Source organism: Macaca nemestrina, chromosome 11 (assembly GCF_043159975.1).
Source record: "Macaca nemestrina isolate mMacNem1 chromosome 11, mMacNem.hap1, whole genome shotgun sequence".
Classification (NCBI taxonomy): Eukaryota; Metazoa; Chordata; class Mammalia; order Primates; family Cercopithecidae; genus Macaca; species Macaca nemestrina.
In genome coordinates, this window is record NC_092135.1 from 116,675,790 (window position 1) to 116,695,129 (window position 19,340).

General features: G+C 46.7%; 1 protein-coding gene across 6 annotated transcripts in view; it reads left to right on the top strand.

Annotated features, from left to right (window-relative positions):
• Window positions 1–6,259: 6,259 nt before the first annotated feature.
• LOC105481224 (phospholipase C delta 4) overlaps window positions 6,260–19,340 on the top strand; it is a 30,195-nt gene continuing 17,114 nt past the window's right edge. Inside the window, exons 1-4 of one of the 6 annotated variants that reach the window (XM_071073387.1) lie at window positions 6,260–6,731; window positions 14,600–14,654; window positions 14,791–14,949; window positions 16,767–16,995. In XM_071073387.1, coding sequence (XP_070929488.1) covers window positions 14,633–14,654; window positions 14,791–14,949; window positions 16,767–16,995 — 410 coding nt within the window. In that variant the 5' untranslated portion in view covers window positions 6,260–6,731; window positions 14,600–14,632. Of the gene's footprint in view, window positions 6,732–8,050; window positions 8,295–14,599; window positions 14,655–14,790; window positions 14,950–16,399; window positions 16,472–16,766; window positions 16,996–19,340 lie in introns of those variants that run through there. The other 5 variants (XM_071073386.1, XM_071073388.1, XM_071073390.1 and 2 more) reach the window with 5 other exon arrangements.

The window sequence follows — 19,340 nt, forward strand, 5'->3', positions numbered from 1 at the left end:
CAACAATAAATAGTAAAATTTCAAAAATAGTTTATAAAGCATAAGAAATCTGGTAGCTAGAAATAGATATATCAAAGGGTGTGCAGAACCTTTACATTGAAAACAATGAAACATTCTGGAGAGAAATTAAAAAGCTATATAATTGAAGGAATATATCATCTCCATGGATTGGAAAATAATATTAAAAATACTATGAGGATGCCAATTCTCTCAGATTGATCTGCTTGTTAAATTCAGTTCTAAGTAAAATCCCAGCAGGTTTATTTTTCTGAAAATTAGTAAGCTGATTCTAAAATTTTGCCAGAAGAGCCAAGGCAATTTTTTTTTTTTTTTTTTTTTTGGAGACAGGGTCTCTGTCACCCATGCTGGAGTGCAGTGGAGTGATCATGGCTCACTGCAGCCTCAAACTCCTGGGCTCAAGCAATCCTTTCACCTCAGTCTCCCAAGTAGCTGGGACTACAGGTGTGCACCACCACACCCAGCTAATATTTTTATTTTTATTTTTTAAAATTTATTATTTATTTATTTATTTAGAGACAGAGTCTTGCTCTGTTGCCCAGGCTGGATTGCAGTGGCGTGATCTCAGCTCACTGCAACCTCTACCTCCCGGGTTCAAGAATTCTCTGCCTCAGCCTCCCAAGTAGCTGGGATTACAGGCACCCGCCACCATCCCTGGCTAATTTTTTTGTTGTATTTTTAGTAGAGATGGGATTTCACCATCTTGGCCAGGCTGGTCTTGAACTCCTGACCTTGTAATCTACCCACCTTGGCCTCCCAAAGTGCTGGGATTATACGCGTGAGCCACTGCGTCCGGCCATATTTTTGGTTTTTGTAGAGACAAAATCTTACTGTGTGCCCAGGCTGGTCTCAAACTCCTGGGCTCCCAAAGTGCTGCCATTATAGTAGGCGTGAGCCACTGTGTGCGGCCAAGGCAATCTTAAGAACAAAATTGGAGTTCTAACTTTCTTTTTTTTTTTTTTTTTTTTTTGAGAGTCTTGCTCTGTCACACCGGCTGGATTGCAGTGGCATGATCTCAGCTCGCTGCAACCTCTGCCTCACGAGTTCAAGCAATTCTTTTTTTTTTTTTTTTTTTTTTTTTGAGACGGAGTCTCGCGCTGTCACCCAGGCTGGAGTGCAGTGGCCAGATCTCAGCTCACTGCAAGCTCCGCCTCCCGGGTTCACGCCATTCTCCTGCCTCCACCTCCCGAGTAGCTGGGACTACAGGCGTCCGCCACCTCGGCCGGCTAGTTTTTTGTATTTTTTAGTAGAGACGGGGTTTCACCGTGTTAACCAGGATGGTCTCGATCTCCTGACCTCGTGATCCGCCCGTCTCAGCCTCCCAAAGTGCTGGGATTACAGGCTTGAGCCACCGCGCCCGGCTTTTTTTTTTTTTTTTTTTTTTGAGGCAGAGTTTTGCTCTTGTTGCCTAGGCTGGAGTGCAATGGTATGATCTTGGCTAACCACAACCTCTGCCTCCTGGGTTCAAGCGATTCTCCAGCCTCAGCCTCCTGAGTAGCTGGGATTACAGGCATGCGCCACCACTCCCAGCTAGTTTTGTATTTTTAGTAGAGACGGGGTTTCTGCATGTTGGCCAGGCTGGTCTCAAACTCCTGACCTTGTGATCCACCTTGGCCTCCAAAAGTACTGGGATTACAGGTGTGAACCACCACGCCCGGCCTCAAGCAATTCTTGTGCTTCAGCCTTCCGAGTAGCTGGGATTACAGGCATGTGCCACCACCCTCGGCTAATTTTTTTATTTTGTAGAGTTGGGGGTTTCACCATGTTGGCCTGGCTGGTCTCAAACTCCTGGCCTTACATGATCCGCCCACCTCATCCTCCCAAAGTGCTGGGATTGCAGGCATGAGTGAGCCACCGCATACAGCCACCTTCCTTTAACTTTCAACCTATTTTATTTTATTTTATTTTATTTTATTTTATTTTATTTTTTTATTTTATTTTATTTTTTGAGACAGACTCTCACTCTGTCACCCAGGCTTGAGTGCAGTAGCATGATCATGGCTCACTGCAGCCTCTAACTCCTGGGCTCAAGTGATCCTTCCACCTCAGTCTCCCACGTAGCTGGGACTAAAAGAGAGTGCTACCATGCCCAGCTAATTGTTTACTTTTTTGTAGAGCCAAGGTCTTGCTATGTTGCCCAGGCTGGAACGTTTTTTCTTTTTTCCTGAGACAGAGTTTCACTTTTATTGCCCAGGCTGGAGTGCAGTGGCGCGATCTCAGCTCACCGCAACCTCCGCCTCCCAGGTTCAAGCAATTCTCTTGCCTCAGCCTTCCGAGTAGCTGGGATTAGAGGCATGCGCCACCACGCCAGGCTACTTTTTTATATTTTTTAGTAGAGACGGGGTTTCTCCATGTTGGTCAGGCTGGTCTCAAACTCCCAACCTCAAGTGATCCGCCCTCCTCGGCCTCCCAAAGTGCTGGGTTTACAGGTGTGATCCACCGCGCCTGGCCTTTTCTTTTTTTTTAATAACACATTTTTGTAGATGAGACTCTTTTTTTATTATTATTATTATACTTTAAGTTCTAGGGTACATGTGCACAATGTGCAGGTTTGTTACATATGTATACATGTGCAATGTTGGTGTGCTGAACCCATTAACCCGTCATTTACATTAGGTATATCTCCTAATGCTATCCCTCCCCGCTCCCTCTGAGACTCTTTTTTTTTAAAGGCGAAGTCTTGCTCTGTCACCCAGGCTGGAGTGCAGTGGCAGTGGCACAAACTTGGCTCACTGCAACCTCTGCCTCCTGTGTTCAAGTGATTCTCCTGCCTCAGCCTCCAGAGTAGCTGGCATTACAGGGATGCACTACGATGCCAGGCTGTTTTTTTATTTTTAGTAGATATGGGGTTTCACAATGCTGGCCAGGCTGGTCTTGAACTCCTGGCCTCAAGTGATCTGCCTGCCTTGGCCTCCCAAAGTGTTGGTATTACAGGCATGAGCCACCATGCCCGGCTTGTAGACATGACTTTTACCAATAGCACATACTTATATTTTGTTTTATGACCTTTTCTGAAAGTTTTGTCTCCTGGTGTAAAATACTATTTGTATTTTTCATTCTACTTTCCATCCTCTTTTTCTCTGGGTTTTTAAATACCACCTTGTTGCCTACTCCCCATGCCAACTTAATGAATTGAATAGCAGAACTGGGACTCTGTTTTTAAATTTTGTTAGAATGGAGGAGTGGCTATATATATATATATATATATATATATGGATATGTATATTTGTATATTCTCTGGTCTTTTGAAGTTCTATATCCTAGCTTTTAATTCTACAGGTGATCTCATATTGATTTTTTTTTTTTTTTTTTTTTTGAGACACAATCTCGCTCTGTCACCCAGGCTGGAGTGCAATGGCGCCGTCTCAGCTCACTGCAACCTCCGCCTCCCAGGTTCAAGCAATGCTCCTGCCTCAGCCTCCTGAGTAGCTGGGATTACAGGCGTGTACCACCATGCCTGGCTAATTTTTGTATTTTTAGTAGAGACGGGGTTTCACCATGTTGACCAGGCTGGTCTCAAACTCCTGACTTCAAGTGATAAACCTGTCTTGGGCTCCTGAAGTGCTGGGATTACAGGCACCGCGCCCAGTCCTTTTTTTTTTTTTTTTTTTTGAGACAGAGTCTTGCTCTGTTGCCCAGGCTGGAGTGCAGTGTTGCAATCTCGGCTCACTGCAACCTCTGCCTCCTGGGTTCGATTCTCCTGCCTCAGCCTCCTCCTGAGTAGCTGGGATTACAGGCGCATGCCATCACACCTGGCTGATTTTTATATATTTAGCTGAGATCAGGTTTCACCATGTTGGTCAGGCTGGTCTCTAACTCCTGACCTCATGATCTGCCCACCTCGGCCTCCCAAAGTTCTGGGATTACGGGCGTGAGCCACCGTGTCCGGCCTTGATTTTTTTTTTTAAGAGGCAGAGTCTTGCTATGTTGCCCTGGCTGGTCTGAAACTCCTGGACTCAAGCAATCCTCCCACCTTGGCCTCCCGAAGTGCTGGAATTACAGGTGTGAGCCACTGTGCCTGGCCTTATATTGATGATTTTTAAATGAAATTTACTATTTTGAGTTGCGTTTTTGATCAGGAAGGAGTTGGGCTTTATTTCAGAAGTTTGAGTAGTTTGGTTGGATAATCTGGGGAACTGATGTCACACTTTCCAGCCTGAGTGTCCTGACAAGCGGAGATATTTAATTGGGTGGCATCTGCTCTGGCTGTCAGGAAGAGGGTCTAGGCAGGCCTGGGTGGCAGGGCGAGAGTACCATGTTTAGGTCTTCCTCTTTGCCAGCTGCTGCTTCATTTCAGTTTAGGGCTTCCAGGCTTTTCCTGGGCATGGTTCCCAGAAAGTCCCTCTGCTGCTACTGCCCTGATCAGGTTTCTGGATCTGTTAATAATAGACAGCAGTGGGGGAAGGGCCAGCCAAGATCACGGTGGAAATAGGAATAACCATACCAGATGGACATTTACTGTGCCGGGGGCCCTGTCTGTCTGCTCCCTCCCTCTGTGTCATGAGAGTCCTGCAGTGGGCATGCCTTGGCACTCTGGAACCATACTAACTTTGTGAAAATCTCCAAGTCCCTGCCCCAAAAATCAGAACATATGGGCTGAAGAATACTGTTGTGTTCATGAAAACATTGAAACAGAATATTTGAGATCTGGACTCTCCCAGAAAATCCACTATGAGTGATAACACCCCTCACAGATCACCCAGGAGGGAAGGAGGTTAGGCAGCATTAAGTTGATGCAAATAGTGACTCAGAAAGATGATACATAATCTGGGGGTGTAGAAGAGGAGTGTGGACTGTGAAGGTGAGGCTTGGAAAAATAAGCTGGCCATGTTGGGGAAGTAGAAATGGGATAGCAAGACAAGCATGTAAAACGCCCCTATTAAGTCAAATCTGAAATCAGCACAGTTTAAACTATGATGCCCCCCAATCTTCCTGTTCCTCATAAATGGCCTCCCTCTTAATGCCTCCCCTTCCTTCATACTACTACTCTTCTATCAAAACCTGCTCTCAGTAAAGAATATAGACAACCCGACCTAGGTATAAATTATTTAAAATCTACTTTGACCTTGGGATTGAATTTTTAAAAAATTATTTAAAATCGGCCAGGTGCAGTGGCTTACGCCTGTAATCCTAGCACTTTGGGAGGCCGAGGCAAGTGGATTGCCTGAGCTCAGGAGCTCGAGACCAGCCTGGACAACACGGTGAAACCCCATCTCTACTAAAATACAAAAAAAAAAAGTAGCCGGGGGTGGTGGTGTGTGCCTGTAATCCCAGCTACTCGGGAGGCTGAGACAAGAGAATCGCTTGAACCCGGGAGGTGGAGGTTGCACTAAGCCGAGATCACGCCATTGCACTCCAGCCTGGGCAACGGCGAGACTCTTATCTCAAAAAAAAAAAAAAGAAAAAGAAAAAATTAAAATAATTAAGCCTTCAAAAATTAACACAGATATATATTTTAAATGAGATCTTAAAAAATAAATTTAAAAACATATAGAAAACTATATCAAAAGAATATATAGCTTAATAAATTATGAAGTGAAGACCCTTGTTAGCACTTAGAACTAGAAATACAGTTTAGCTAGCTATGCCAGAAGCCAGCTCTGTGTCCTATCTCATCACAATTCCTCCCCCTCCCAACAGTAACCACTAGCCTGACTTTTATAGTAATCACTTAGGAGGATTTTATTTTAATGGGACTAAAAAATGTAACTATAATCACTAATGGTAAAATATTAGGCAGTTGAGGGATGCTTGTGGGAACTATGATAGGCAGCCAGACCACAGCACACTTAAAATTACACCATTTCACACAGTTCCCCTCTGAGCCTATGCTTCATCTCGGCACACATCTTTATAAACATGCATGTATGTCCTGAAAGTGCTACCTCCATTCTGAGAGCTATGACCTATAACCCGGAGGTGCTGAACAAATGCTTATAGGAGGAATGAATGGATGTTAAAAAAAAAAAAAAGAATTGTTTCACACATTCATCTATGCATTCTTTCAATATTTAATGAGTGCCTAAAATATACATAGATTCTAACCTCTCTGTCCCTCTACACTCTGTCATCATTCCTGTCCTCCCCTTCTCCTCATCTTCCTCTTTTCCCATCTTATTTCTTTCTTTCCCTGTGCGACAGAGCTAGAGTGAATGCCCTGCAGGCAGGATTCAGAGATACAGGAGCAGGCCAGTGGAAACAGACACTCTGGAAAGGAGCCAGATTAAATAAGGGCAAAGACAGCCGTATTACATGCGGGAACCAGAATGAAAAGCAGTGATTCACAGAGCACTGCAACTGAGGACACTCCCTTCACTTTGAGAGCTACTGCGGGATTGGGGTCAATGAGGGCTGGCATCAAGATGAAGGGCAGCCGGGCTCCTCCCTGAAGATGTGGTGCCCTTAATCCTTCTCTCCCCACCCCACCCCCACTACTCCCTCACATTGACCAGTGTCCTGGGCCTTTAAGAGTTGGATGGGCTGGACTGGAGAGAGCTCACACCTCTCCCCTTCTTACTGCTTCCCTCTGGCTATAACTCACCAGTCACAGCAGCCAGCTGCTGTAGAAGAGGGAGGAAACAAGCCAGTGCAAGGGGAGCAAAAGAGAAAAGGAGCCAGACTGGGCTTCCTGATCCCACAGCATCGCAGAGCTCGGGAAGCACAGCTCACAGACACAGGAAACACAGGACTGCTATTCTGCTCTCCTGCCCACGGTAAGGGTCTGGAAGCTCTGATTAGCCTCTGCTCCAAGCTCTGTCTTCCCTGAGTCCCTGCCTCTGCCCTCTAGATGCTTATCCACCCTGGTTAAATTGCACCCTACACTCCTTTCCTCATCCCAACAGCTCTACAGGGCTCCCACCACCTGGTTCTCTCTAGCTTATCCTCCTTGATCCTTACAGCCTTCCTCCTGGCTGTATCAGTCACCCTTTATATGAGGTACCTCTCAGCTTATGCAGGGCCAGGAGTGCCAACCCTAGCCACTACTGAGGTGAGCCCCACCCCCAATAAGGGAAGAAAAAATTGGAGTAGCTAAGCTTTAGCATAGATTTATTAACAGATTGTTGAGGGTTGCAAAATAGGGATTGGCCAAGAACCATGGGGAATCAGAGATCCCTGGTAATAGGGAGAGTTATGGAAGTCCCTTAGAAAGTTACCTAAGGAACTTGTTCTTTGCCTATTCAATGGGCCAGGCAGTTTCTTAGTGCACCAGAGTGCTATGTTGGTAAGAAAACCTACTTCTAGTTCTGCCTGTGCCATTAACTAGCTACGGGACCTGGAACCACAACTTCCAGATCTGTGATAGGAGAGAGTTTAGGGTTTCCCAGACTTGCCTGTGTACTAAGTGTACCTGTTAAAAATAAATATATTATTGAGCCCCACCCTGGGAAACTCTGATCTGGTAGATTTTTGGGTAGGGCTAAGGAATCTCAATTTTAAGACATTCCAGAGGCTATTGATGTAGCTGGGAATGTCTAGATTAGATGTGTTATAAAAGAACCTTCAAGCTCTAACATTCTATGACCTGTGACCAGAGCCATTTTGTCCTCTATATGAACCAGGTTAAGTATAATCCTTCCCAGAAGCAAGGGAGTGGACAAAATGATTATCTTTTTTCTTACCCCTCAGAGAGAACTGAGACACCCTGAATCCCACTGTAATCTCCTTGGTGCCATTGGTAACTCTGCCAAAGTACATCTCTAAATGACATGAAGTCTCTTAGAAACTGAGGACCAAATCATGCTCTGCAGCTCTGGGCTACTTCCCACCTCATTTTGTGTCTCTATTTTCATATCTGTATTAGAGAGGTAATTACTGTATCGTTGAAGATCTCCATATACGCATCTAGGAGTTAATATTTAAGACCAACCTTTCTTATTCTCAGACGTCACCCTCTGTGTTTTTCCCAGTGCCCTGACTCCCAAACCCTTTGTTCCTTCTCTTCTCACTGCACCTGCATCAGCTGTGGGCATCCTTCCCATTCTACCATTAGACACCAGAGGAAACAGCAAGACCTAGAACACCTAGGTTCTAACTCACATTGTCTGGGCAGTTTGTTTGGTCAATCTCCTAGGATACAGAGAAAAGCGAGGCTGAGCAGAAGGACATGCATGCTACTGAGTTCTGAACCCACGTGTCCTCCCTTCTGGACCATAATCTCAAAGGAGATGAGAATCAGAGCCATTGGGAATTAGTGGAGTCAAAAGAGGGAACCAACTGGAAGAGGTGATGGGGAGAAGGGATGAGGAGAAGGAAGAAAAGAGGAGAGACTGACCTAGGTGAGCAAATAGGAAGACAGAGAAAGGATTAGGAGAGAGAGTGAGGTGGGGATGGGGCTGGGCATAACGGCTCATGTCTGTAATCCCAGCACTTTGGGAAGCCCAGGCAGGAGGATTGCTTGAGGCCAGGATTTTGAAACTAGGGCTACAAAGGGAGACCCCATCTCCATACAAAACAAATAATAAATTTAAAAAATTATTTTTATAGTGAACTGGGAAGAAAGGAAAAGGACCAGGTCAGGCATGGGATGGGAAAAGGAAAGAAAATGAGATGAAAGAGGCTGGGCACGGTGGGTCACCCCTGTAACCCCAGCACTTGGGGAGGCTGAGATGGGTGGATCATCTGAGGTCAGGAGTTTGAGACCAGCCTGGCCAACATAGTGAAACCCCATCTCTACTAAAAATAAAAATATTAACTGGGCGTGGCATCACACACCTGTAATCCCAGCTACTCAGGAGGCTGAGGCAGGAGAATCACTTGAACCCAGGAGGCAGAGGTTGCAGTAAGCCAGTATCATGCCACTGCACTCCAGCCTGGGCAACAGAGTGACACTCCATCTCAAAAAAAAAAGAATAAACAGAAATAAAGCAAGAAAATGAGACCAAAGAAAAGCAAGTCTATTCAGAGTACAGAGGGAACAGAAAATGATGGAGAGGAGAGACAAAATATCTATGTCCCTTATTGATTCCTAGCCTTGCTTCAACCTGCTTTCTAGAGAAGGCCCTTTCTAAGAGCAGAGTCATTGTAAGATCCTTGAGCTGATTGTATGGAGACCTCTGTTCTTTTTTTTTTTTTCTCCTGCCCAAGACCAAGTTTCACTTTTGTTGCCCAGGCTGAAGTGCAATGGTGCCATCTCAGCTCACTGCAACCTCCGCCTCCCGGGTTCAAGCAATTCTCCTGCCTCAGCCTCCCAAGTAGCTGGGATTATAGGTGTGCACCACCACTCCTAGCTAATTTTTTTTTTTTTTTGAGATGGAGTCTCGCTCTGTCGCCCAGGCTAGAGTGCAGTGGCCCGATCTCCACTCACTGCAAGCTCCGCCTCCCCGGTTTATGCCATTCTCCTGCCTCAGCCTCCCGAGTAGCCGGGACTACAGGTGCCCGCCACCGCACCCGGCTAATTTTTGTATTTTTAGTAAAGCGGGGTTTCACCGTGTTAGCCAGGGTGGTCTCGATCTCCCGACCTCGTGATCCACCCGTCTCGGCCTCCCAAAGTGCTGGGATTACAGGCGTGAGCCACCGCGCCCGGCCTAATTTTTGTATTTTTAGTAGAGATGGGGTTTCACCATGTTGGTCAGGCTGGTCTTGAACTCCTGGCCTTACGTGATCTGCCCACCTCGGCCTCCCAAAGTGCTGGGATTACAGATGTGAGCCACTGCGCCCAGCCAGAGACGTTGGTTCTAATTCCAGTTCTGTCACTCACTAAGTGACTCTGGCACTAATTATTTTTAGTTCACCTAACCTTTCTAGTCCTCAGGCTCCTTTTCTATAAAATGAAGTCCAGCTCTGACCCTCTATGGCTCCCTGATTTGAAACTGGCCCTCTTATGACCACATGTCAGTCATGTGAATACAGGTTTAAAATAGTGATTCATGAATGGGAGAAGGATTGGAAGAACAAGGCCAAGCTTTGGGGTTAGAAGAATTGGACAAAGGAGGAAAAAATAATTTTCTAAGGCAGGTTTGAGTGGAGGAAGTCTCCAAAGTAAGAGTGTTCAGGCACTTGGGCTCTGTTCTCAGACTTCCCATGTTTCAGGACATCATTGTGAGGCTCCTGGACACAGGCATAAGGGAAGGAAATGCCACCTTCTGGCAGTCCCAAAGTTCACTGCATCCTAGAGTCCCTATGTCCCAGAGGTGGGAGCTAAAATTCAGAGAAGAGATAAGCCAGGATATTGGCAAAAGAGGTTAGACTTCAGCCCCAGGCCAATTCACTCTCCTAGAGTCTGAGAACCTAAGAAATTTTTGTTGTTGTTGTTGTTTTTGAGACAGAGCCTCACTCCATCGCCCAGGCTGGAGTATAGTGGTGCAATCTCAGCTCACTGCAACCTCCGCCTCCTGGGTTCAAGTGATTCTCCTGCCTCAGCCTCATGAGTAGCTGGGATTACAGGTGTGCACCACCATGGCCGGCTAGTTTTTGTATTTTTAGTAGAGACGGGGTTTCACTATGTTGGTGAGGCTGGTCTCAAACTCCTGACCTCAAGTGATCCACCCGCCTCAGCCTCCCAAAGTGCTGAGATTACAGGCGTGAGCCACTGCACCCTGCTGGACCTAAGAAATTTAAGAGAAGTCTGTTGCTTTCTTTTCTTTTTTCTCTTTTTTCTTTTCTTTTTCTTTTTTTTTTTTTTTTTTTTTTTTTGAGACGTAGTCTCACTCTGTCGCCAGGCTAGAGTGCAGTGGTGTGATCTTGGCTCACTTCTACCTCTGCCTCCCGGATTCAAGTGATTCTCCTGCCTTAACCTCCCTAGTAGCCACCACACCCAGCTAATTTTTGTATTTTTAGTAGAGACAGGGTTTCACCATGTTGGCCAGATGGTCTCAATCTCTTGACCTCGTGATCCACCTGCCTCAGCCTCCCAAAGTGCTGGGATTACAGGCATGAGCCATCTCCTCCGGCCAGATCTGTTACTTTCTACATCAGTCTTCACATAGCTTCCGTAAGCCTCAGATTCCAAACTCTGTCCCCACTCAGAAAAGCAGAGATGATTTTCTGGCTCTCAGGAAACACTTTGGGTCCCTTTGTCCAATCAGAGGTTTCTTCTGGTCTCCTTCGGGCACACACATTCATCCTAAGCCAGCAAAATCTTTTCTTCCTGAAATTGTTTCCTGAAAGACTTCTTCTGAACCTTCCCCTCTCACTCTGGATACCTGTACATTACCACACATTTAGAAAGGTTTCTCTAGGCAGGGCGCAGTGGCTCATGCCTATAACAGCACTTGGGGAGGCCAAGGTGGGCGGATCACCTGAGATCAGGAGTTGGAGACCAGCCTGGCCAACATGGCAAAACTCCGTCTCTACTCAAAATACAAAAATTAGCCAGGCATAGTGGCACACACCTGTAATCCCAGCTACTCAGGAAGCTGAGGCAGGAGAATTGCTTGAACCTGGGAGGCGGAGGTTGCAGTGAGCTGAGATGGTGTCATTGCACTCCGGCCTGGCAACAGAGCAAGACTCTGTCTCAAAAACAAAAAAAAGAAAGTCTTCTTCTCCAGGTCTTGTGCTCAGGGAAGCTATATTTTCAGTGACCCCCCACATTCTCCCTGAAGGCTTAGTCACTACTAGGTGACTTTATAGGGTCTTCCCACAAAAGAGAGTAGGGCACTAATAGACTGTGTGACCTCAGGCAAATCACATCACATTTCTGGACTTCTGATTTTTCATCTGTAAAATATAGGGAGTTGAACTAACTGCATGATGTTTTAATGGAACACTAACTGAATGGTTGCTTTACCAATTTTTAAAGTTCTTTTAAGATGTGCACCACTGTCAAAATTTTAAACTTTTAAATTAAGGAACATGGCCGGGCAAGGTGGCTCGTGCATGTCATTCCAGCACTTTGGGAGGTCAAGGCGGGCAGATCACCTGAGGTCAGGTGTTTGAGACCAGCCTGGCCAACATGGTGAAACCCCATCTCTATTAAAGATATAAAAAATTAGCTGGGTGTGGTGATGGGCACCTGTAATCCCAGCTACTTAGGAGGCTGAGGCAGGAGAGTCACTTGAACCCGGGAGGTGGAGGTTGCAACGAGCCAAGATTGTGCCATTGCACTCCAGCCTGGGCAATAAGAGCAAAACTCTGTCTCAAAAAAAAGAAAAAAGAAAAAAAAAGGAACATAACATTTTTCAGGTAGTGATACCCTTTTAAAAAAAGAAACACACAACATATTTCTATTCAAATGTAGGTTATTTGCTTACACAAAAGCATAGAGCTTTACATTTTATGATATTTGTCAGTTTCAGCATGACCTGGTCAAGAATTTTGGTTTTTGGTTTTTGTTTTTTTTTGAGACAGTCTTGCTCTGTCGCCCAGGCTGGAGCTCCGTGGTGTAATCTCAGCTCACTGCAGCCTCAACCTCCTGGACTCAAGCGAACCTCCCACCTCAGCCTCCCAAGTAGCTGGGACCACAGGTGTATACCACCACACTTGGCTAATTTTTAAAAATTCTTTGTAGAGATGGAGGTCTCACTATGTTGTCCATGCTGGTCTTGAACTTCTGGGCCCAAGCAATCCTCCCTCTTCAACCTCTCAAAGTGCTGGGATTACAGTCTGAGCCACTGTGCCCAACCAAGAATTGAATATTTCTATAGGGGCATAACTAGAATCAGCGTGGCCACAATCAAATTTTCTAGTCCTTTTCAAGGGAAGTTTGTTGTCAGCTACTAGGACAACTTAACCAGGTCCTATATTTCACAGCATATATCTTTTTTTTCTTTTTCTTTTTTCTTTTTTTTGAGACAGAGTCTTGCTCTGTCACCCAGGCTGGAGTGCAGTGGCATGATCTCAGCTCACTGCAACCTCCACCTCCCAGGTTCAAGCAATTCTCCTGCCTCAGCCTCCCGAGTACCTGGGACTACAGGCGCCCGCCACCACGCCTGCCTAATTTTTTGTATTTTTAGTGGAGACGGGGTTTCACCGTGTTAGCCAGGATGGTCTCGATCTCCTGACCTTGTGATCCACCCGCCTCGGCCTCCCAAAGTGCTGAGATTACAGGCGTGAGCCACCGCGCCCGGCCCTAACTGGTTTTTTTCTTCTTTTTATTGAGACGGAGTCTCACTGTGTCGCCCAGGCTGGAGTGCATGGCACGATCTTGGCTCACTGCCAACCTCTGCCACCTGGTTCAAGCAATTCTCCTGCCTCAGCCTCCCAAGTAGCTGGAATTAAAGGTGCCTGCCACCACGCCTGGCTAAGTTTTTTGTATTTCTAGTAGAGATGGGGTTTTGCCATGTTGGCCAGGCTGGTCTCAAACTCCTGACCTCTGGTGATCCACTAGCCTCAGCCTCCCAAATTGCTGGGATTACAGGCATGAGCCACCGCACCTGGCTGACAGCATATATCTTATAAGAGGTACCCTTTTTTGGTAGGTAGAGAAAATTTGAAAATGTGGTTCTGAGACTTGTATAACTTATTTGGTCCATTAAAACTGTGAGAATAGGGGCCGGGCGCGGTGGCTCAAGCCTGTAATCCCAGCACTTTGGGAGGCCGAGACGGGTGGATCACGAGGTCAGGAGATTGAGACCATCCTGGCTAACCCAGTGAAACCCCGTCTCTACTAAAAAAATACAAAAAAACTAGCCGGGCGAGGTGGCGGGCGCCTGTAGTCCCAGCTACTCGGGAGGCTGAGGCAGGAGAATGGCGTGAACCCGGGAGGCGGAGCTTGCAGTGAGCTGAGATCCGGCCACTGCACTCCAACCTGGGCGACAGAGCGAGACTCCATCTCAAAAAAAAAAAAAAAAAAAAACTGTGAGAATAACTGTAAAGAAAAAGTATAAAATATGCTTTACCATGTGAAGGTAGAAGAAGACAACTAAATATTGTCAAAGAGAAAAAAGAAAGTCTGGCCAGGTGTAGTAGCTCACACCTGTAATCCCAGCACTTTGGGAGGCCAAGGTGGGTGGATCACGAGGTCAGGAGATTGAGACCATCCTGGCTAACGTGGTGAAACCCCATCTCTACTAAAAGTACAAAAAATTAGCCAGGCGTGGCGGCACATGCCTGTAGTCCTAGCTAATTGGGAGACCGAGGCAGGAGAATCACTTGAACCCGGGAGTTGCAGTGAGCTGAGATCGCACCACTGCACTCCAGCCTGGGCAACAGAGCGACACTCTGTCTCAAAAAAAAAAAAAAAAAGTCTGCGCTAGTCGCCTCAGGAGCTGGACAGTCTACGTGGGAGCATAGAGAGGGCTCCCAGAATAGGGAAGCTGGAAGGATTCTACCTGGAAATAAGAAGGCTAGGATGTGAAGAGATTCTAGTTTCTGAAAGGGACATCCAACAAGATGTTAGTTCCTAATAATGAGAGGGTGGGGAGTGAGCAAAATGTGGCACTAGTAGACTGTGGGTTATTGGGTAGGAAGGGGGTGCTTGGTGGACTCTTTGGTTTAGCCTTCTCTGAAGATAGCCATGAGAAATAGCGGAGGCTCTGGGATCAGACATATCTTGATTTAAATTCTGATCCTTATGTGATTTGAGGCAGGTTTCTAGACCTATCTAAAGTCTCAGAGTCACTAAACTCAAAATCAGAAGCAAAAATCAGCTACAGACTATCTTTAAGATTCACCCAGAGCCCTTTGCTCTTCCTTTCTCCTTTAGGTGATCTGGTGCCAGCCGGTGGAACAGTGGGTGATGGCGTCCCTGCTGCAAGACCGTGAGTGTCCCTGCAGGGGAAAAGGGCTTAGCATATAGCTCAGGGAAGGGAAGGAGGCTGGACCCCTGTTTGAGAGCTTTCCCTGGGCCTGCTACCCTCTCTGCTGGCTACCTAACCCCTGCTTTTCCTGACCTAGGGCTGACCACTGATCAGGACTTGCTGCTGATGCAGGAAGGCATGCCGATGCGCAAGGTGAGGTCCAAAAGCTGGAAGAAGCTAAGATACTTCAGACTTCAGAATGACGGCATGACAGTCTGGCATGCACGGCAGGCCAGGGGCAGTGCCAAGCCCAGCTGTGAGTGACCTGGATAGTGGGGGGTGGATATATGGGTAGATAGAGTCCTGAGGAGCCTGGCAGGGGAGGGACCAAAGTCCTATGATGGTGTGCGTTTGTGCTGTCCTAATTGTGGCTATATCTGAGCCTGTAAAAAGAGATCATAACACTACTTGCCTCATAAGGCTGTAATGAGGATTAAATTAGTTATTCTATATAAAAGGCTCAGGAGAGTACTGGAACATAGTAATAATAAAACATAATAAATCATTGGTTACATCTTGTTATTATTATTATAAGACCATCATCTTGGGCATCAGCCTGCCTGAATTAAAGCCCTAGCTCTGCCACTGTCTGAGTAGCTGTGGAAAATCAAGTAGTTAAGCTATGACTGGGCCTGGTGGCTCAATGCCTGTAATCCCAGCAATTTGGGAGGTCGAGGCAGGGGGACTGCTTGAGACCAGAAGTTCAAGACCAGCCTGGATAACATAGGGAGAGCCTGTCTCTATAAAAAATAAAAATAAAAAATTAGCCGGGTGTGGTGCTGTACGCCTGTGGTCTCAGCTATTTGGGAGGCTAAGATGGCAGGATCACTTGAGCCCAGGAGGTTGAGACTGCAGTGAGCTGTGATCACACCACTGCACTCCACCTGGGTGAGTGAGACCCTGTCTCTAAAAAAATATATGTATACATACATACATACATACATACATACATACATACATCAAGCTTCAGTTTCCTCATCTGTAAAATGGGGATTAAACAGTAGGTTACAAGGACTCAATTAGTTAACATGTAAAACACTTAGCATGCGATGTAAAACCAGAATGCATTTAATAAATGTTAGCCATCATGATAAATATTTTTAAATACAAAATTGCAGCCAGGTGTGGTGGATCATGCCTGTAATCCCAGCACTTTGGGAGGCCGAGGCAGGCAGGTCACTTGAGGTCAGGAGTTTGAGACCAGCCTGGCCAACATGGTGAAAACCCATCTCTACTAAAAATACAAAAATTAGCCGGGCTTGGTGGCGGGCACCTGTAGTCCCAGCTACTCGGAAGGCTGAGGCCAGAGAATCGCTTGAACCCAGGAGGCAGAGGTTACAGTGAGCCTAGATTGTGCCATTGCACTCCAGCCTGGGTGACAAGAGCAAAACTTGGTCTCAAAAAACAAAATAAAACAAAAAACAAAACAAAGTAGTGTGCACTTATTGGCCGAACTCTTTATAATAACAGGAAATAATTTGATCACAGGACACATCTAAGAGAGTCTGTTTTAGAGACAAATTGCTCACAATCCGTACCACCCCCAGCTGAGGTAAGAGGGTGAAAGAATTTCTCTGATTCCCTCGTAGACATCTGGAAAGAGGAAGCCCTCAAACCTGGAATGGGAGAACTGGACTTAGGGATATAATGCTTTAGTATAACTGCTTCTGCCTTTCAAATGTATTTCCATTTGTCATCCCCACCAGTCCTCCTGTGATCACCATTGGGGCTGCCTATGGAAGGGGACTATCCATTATATCAGATGAGGACACTGAGGAGTTAAGTCATTTTGGTTTGTGTCATACTGCCAGCTTGTGGCTGGAAGCCATGTCTTGCCACTCCCAGCACAGGCCCTTTGCCATGCTGCCTTTGAAAACATCAGTGATTCATATGGACTCCTGAATCCCTGGGGTCTGCATCTCTCTGTACTAATGCTTTTTGGGATTCAGTCTGCAGAGGCTGGGGTTCTTTTCTATGGTGTCATGGAGAAGGGGGTGCTGGTGCTTCACTCTTAGCCCCTGCTATTTGTTGGACTCCCTTCCTCAATGCCTTCACCTGCTTCTTCTCTGGCAGTCTCAATCTCTGATGTGGAGACAATACGTAATGGCCATGATTCCGAGTTGCTGCGTAGCCTGACAGAGGAGCTCCCCCTGGAGCAGGGCTTCACCGTTGTCTTCCATGGCCGCCGCTCCAACCTGGACCTGGTGGCCAACAGTGTGGAGGAGGCCCAGATATGGATGCGAGGGCTCCACCTGTTGGTGGATCTTGTCACCAGCATGGACCATCAGGAGCGCCTGGACCAGTATCGGCAGGATGGAGTCAGGGTGGATGAGGGATCACTCTACCCCTGAAGGAGCCAGATCCAACGGGTTTAGGAAAAGTGAGAAGGGGTGCACAGCTAGGGAGGCCCAAGTGTCTAGATGGTATGGGCAGGGACAGCTCAGGTCAATGTGAGACAGAATACTGAGGGAGGAATTGATGCTAGGGATGACATAGCCAGGCATGAATCAGGACCCCCAGGATTGGCGGAAGAGGCAGTGAGAGGCAGAGGAGCAAACAAGATGCTTCTCCTAAGAGCTGCACAGAAGATCCCAGTGTCATTAACCAGCATATGGGTGGGAAGCAACCCCTTAGAAGGCTCAGTGACACAGACTCACTCCAAGTTTCCTGGATTTTTACCATTTCATTCATTTATTCATTCACGAGCTATTAAGCAGAACATATCAGGCACTATGCCAGACTCTAGGGGTCTGTAGAGGTGGGGTTTCACCACATTGTCCAGGCTGGTGTCAAACTCCTGGCCTCAGGTGATCCACCAGCCTCAGCTTCTCAAAGTACTTGGATTAATTACAGGTGTGAGCTACTGCACCTGGCCACACCTGGCTAATTTAATTTTTTAAAGTTTATTTTATGGGTCAGGTGCAATGGCTCACACCTGTAATCCCAGCACTTTGGGAGGCTGAGGTGGGCGGATCATGTGAGCCCAGGAGTTAGAGACTAGCCTGAGCAATGTGGCAAAATCCCGTCTCTACAAAACAAAACAAAAAATCAGCCAGGCGGATTACATGCCTGTAATCCCAGCTGCTTGGGAAGCTGAGGTGGGAGGATTGCTTGAGCCCAGGCTCAAATATAAATATAAATATATATATATATATATATATATATATATATATATATATTCGAGACAGAGTCTCACTCTGTCACCCAGGCTGGAGTGCAGTGGCACAATCTTGGCTCACTGCAACCGCCTCCCGGGTTCCAGCGATTCTCTTGCCTCAGCCTCCCGAGTAGCTGGGACTACAGGCACATGCCACCACATCCAGATAATTTTTGTATTTTTTTGTAGAGACAGGGTTTCACCATCTTGGCCAGGCTGTCTCAAACTCTGGACCTCACGATCAACCCACCTCGGCCTCCCAAAGTCCTGGGATTACCGGCATGAGCCACCATGCCTGGCCATGGGTACAAAGATTAATGAGATTCACATACTGCTTCAGTTAGTGAAGAGGATGGAATTGTGTAAATACTTTTCTGTTTGGCTGGGCACAATGGCTCACACCTGTAATCCCAGCACTTTGGGAGGCCGAGGCAGGGAGATCACTATATTGCCCAACCTAGGCAGCACAGGGAAGACTGCATCTTTACAAAAAATTAAAAAGTTAACTGGAAGACTATACTTTCGGGGTAATTTCTATTGTTCATTACTAGAGAAGTTTCCCTGAATGTGTAGAGCACCATAAAATAAGTTTTTTTTATTTGAAACAGGGTCTCACTGTCACCCAAGCTGGAGTGTGGTGGCACAATCTCGGCTCACTGCAGCCATGACAGCCTGGGCTCAAGCAATCCTCCCACCTCAGCTTCCCAAGCAGCTGGGATTACAGGCATGTAATCCACCTGGCTAATTTTTTGTTTTGTTTTGTAGAGACGGGATTTTGCCACATTGCTCAGGCTAGTCTCTAACTCCCGGGCTAACATGATTCGCCCGCCTCAGCCTCCCAAAGTGCTGGGATTACAGGTGTGAGCCATTGCACCTGACCCCCATAAAATGAACTTTAAAAAATTAAATTAGCCAGGTGTGGCCAGGTGCAGTAGCTCACACCTGTAATTAATCCAAGTACTTTGAGAAGCTGAGGCTGGTGGATCACCTGAGGCCAGGAGTTTGACACCAGCCTGGACAATGTGGTGAAACCCCACCTCTACAAAAAAATACAAAAAAGCCGGGCGCGGTGGCTCAAGCCTGTAATCCCAGCACTTTGGGAGGCCGAGACGGGTGGATCATGAGGTCAGGAGATTGAGACCATCCTGGCTAACCCAGTGAAACCCCGTCTCTACTAAAAAAATACAAAAAACTAGCCGGGCGAGGTGGCGGGCGCCTGTAGTCCCAGCTACTTGGGAGGCTGAGGCAGGAGAATGGCATGAACCCGGGAGGTGGAGCTTGCAGTGAGCTGAGATCTGGCCACTGCACTCCAGCCTGGGCGACAGAGCGAGACTCCGTCTCAAAAAAAAAAAAAAAAAAAAAAAAAAAAAAATTAGCTGGGCATGGTGACACATGTCTGCAATCCCAGCTACTCCAGAGGCTGAGGCACCAGAATCACTTGAACTGGAAAAGGTTGCAGGGAGCCGAGATGGTGCCACTGCACTCTAGCC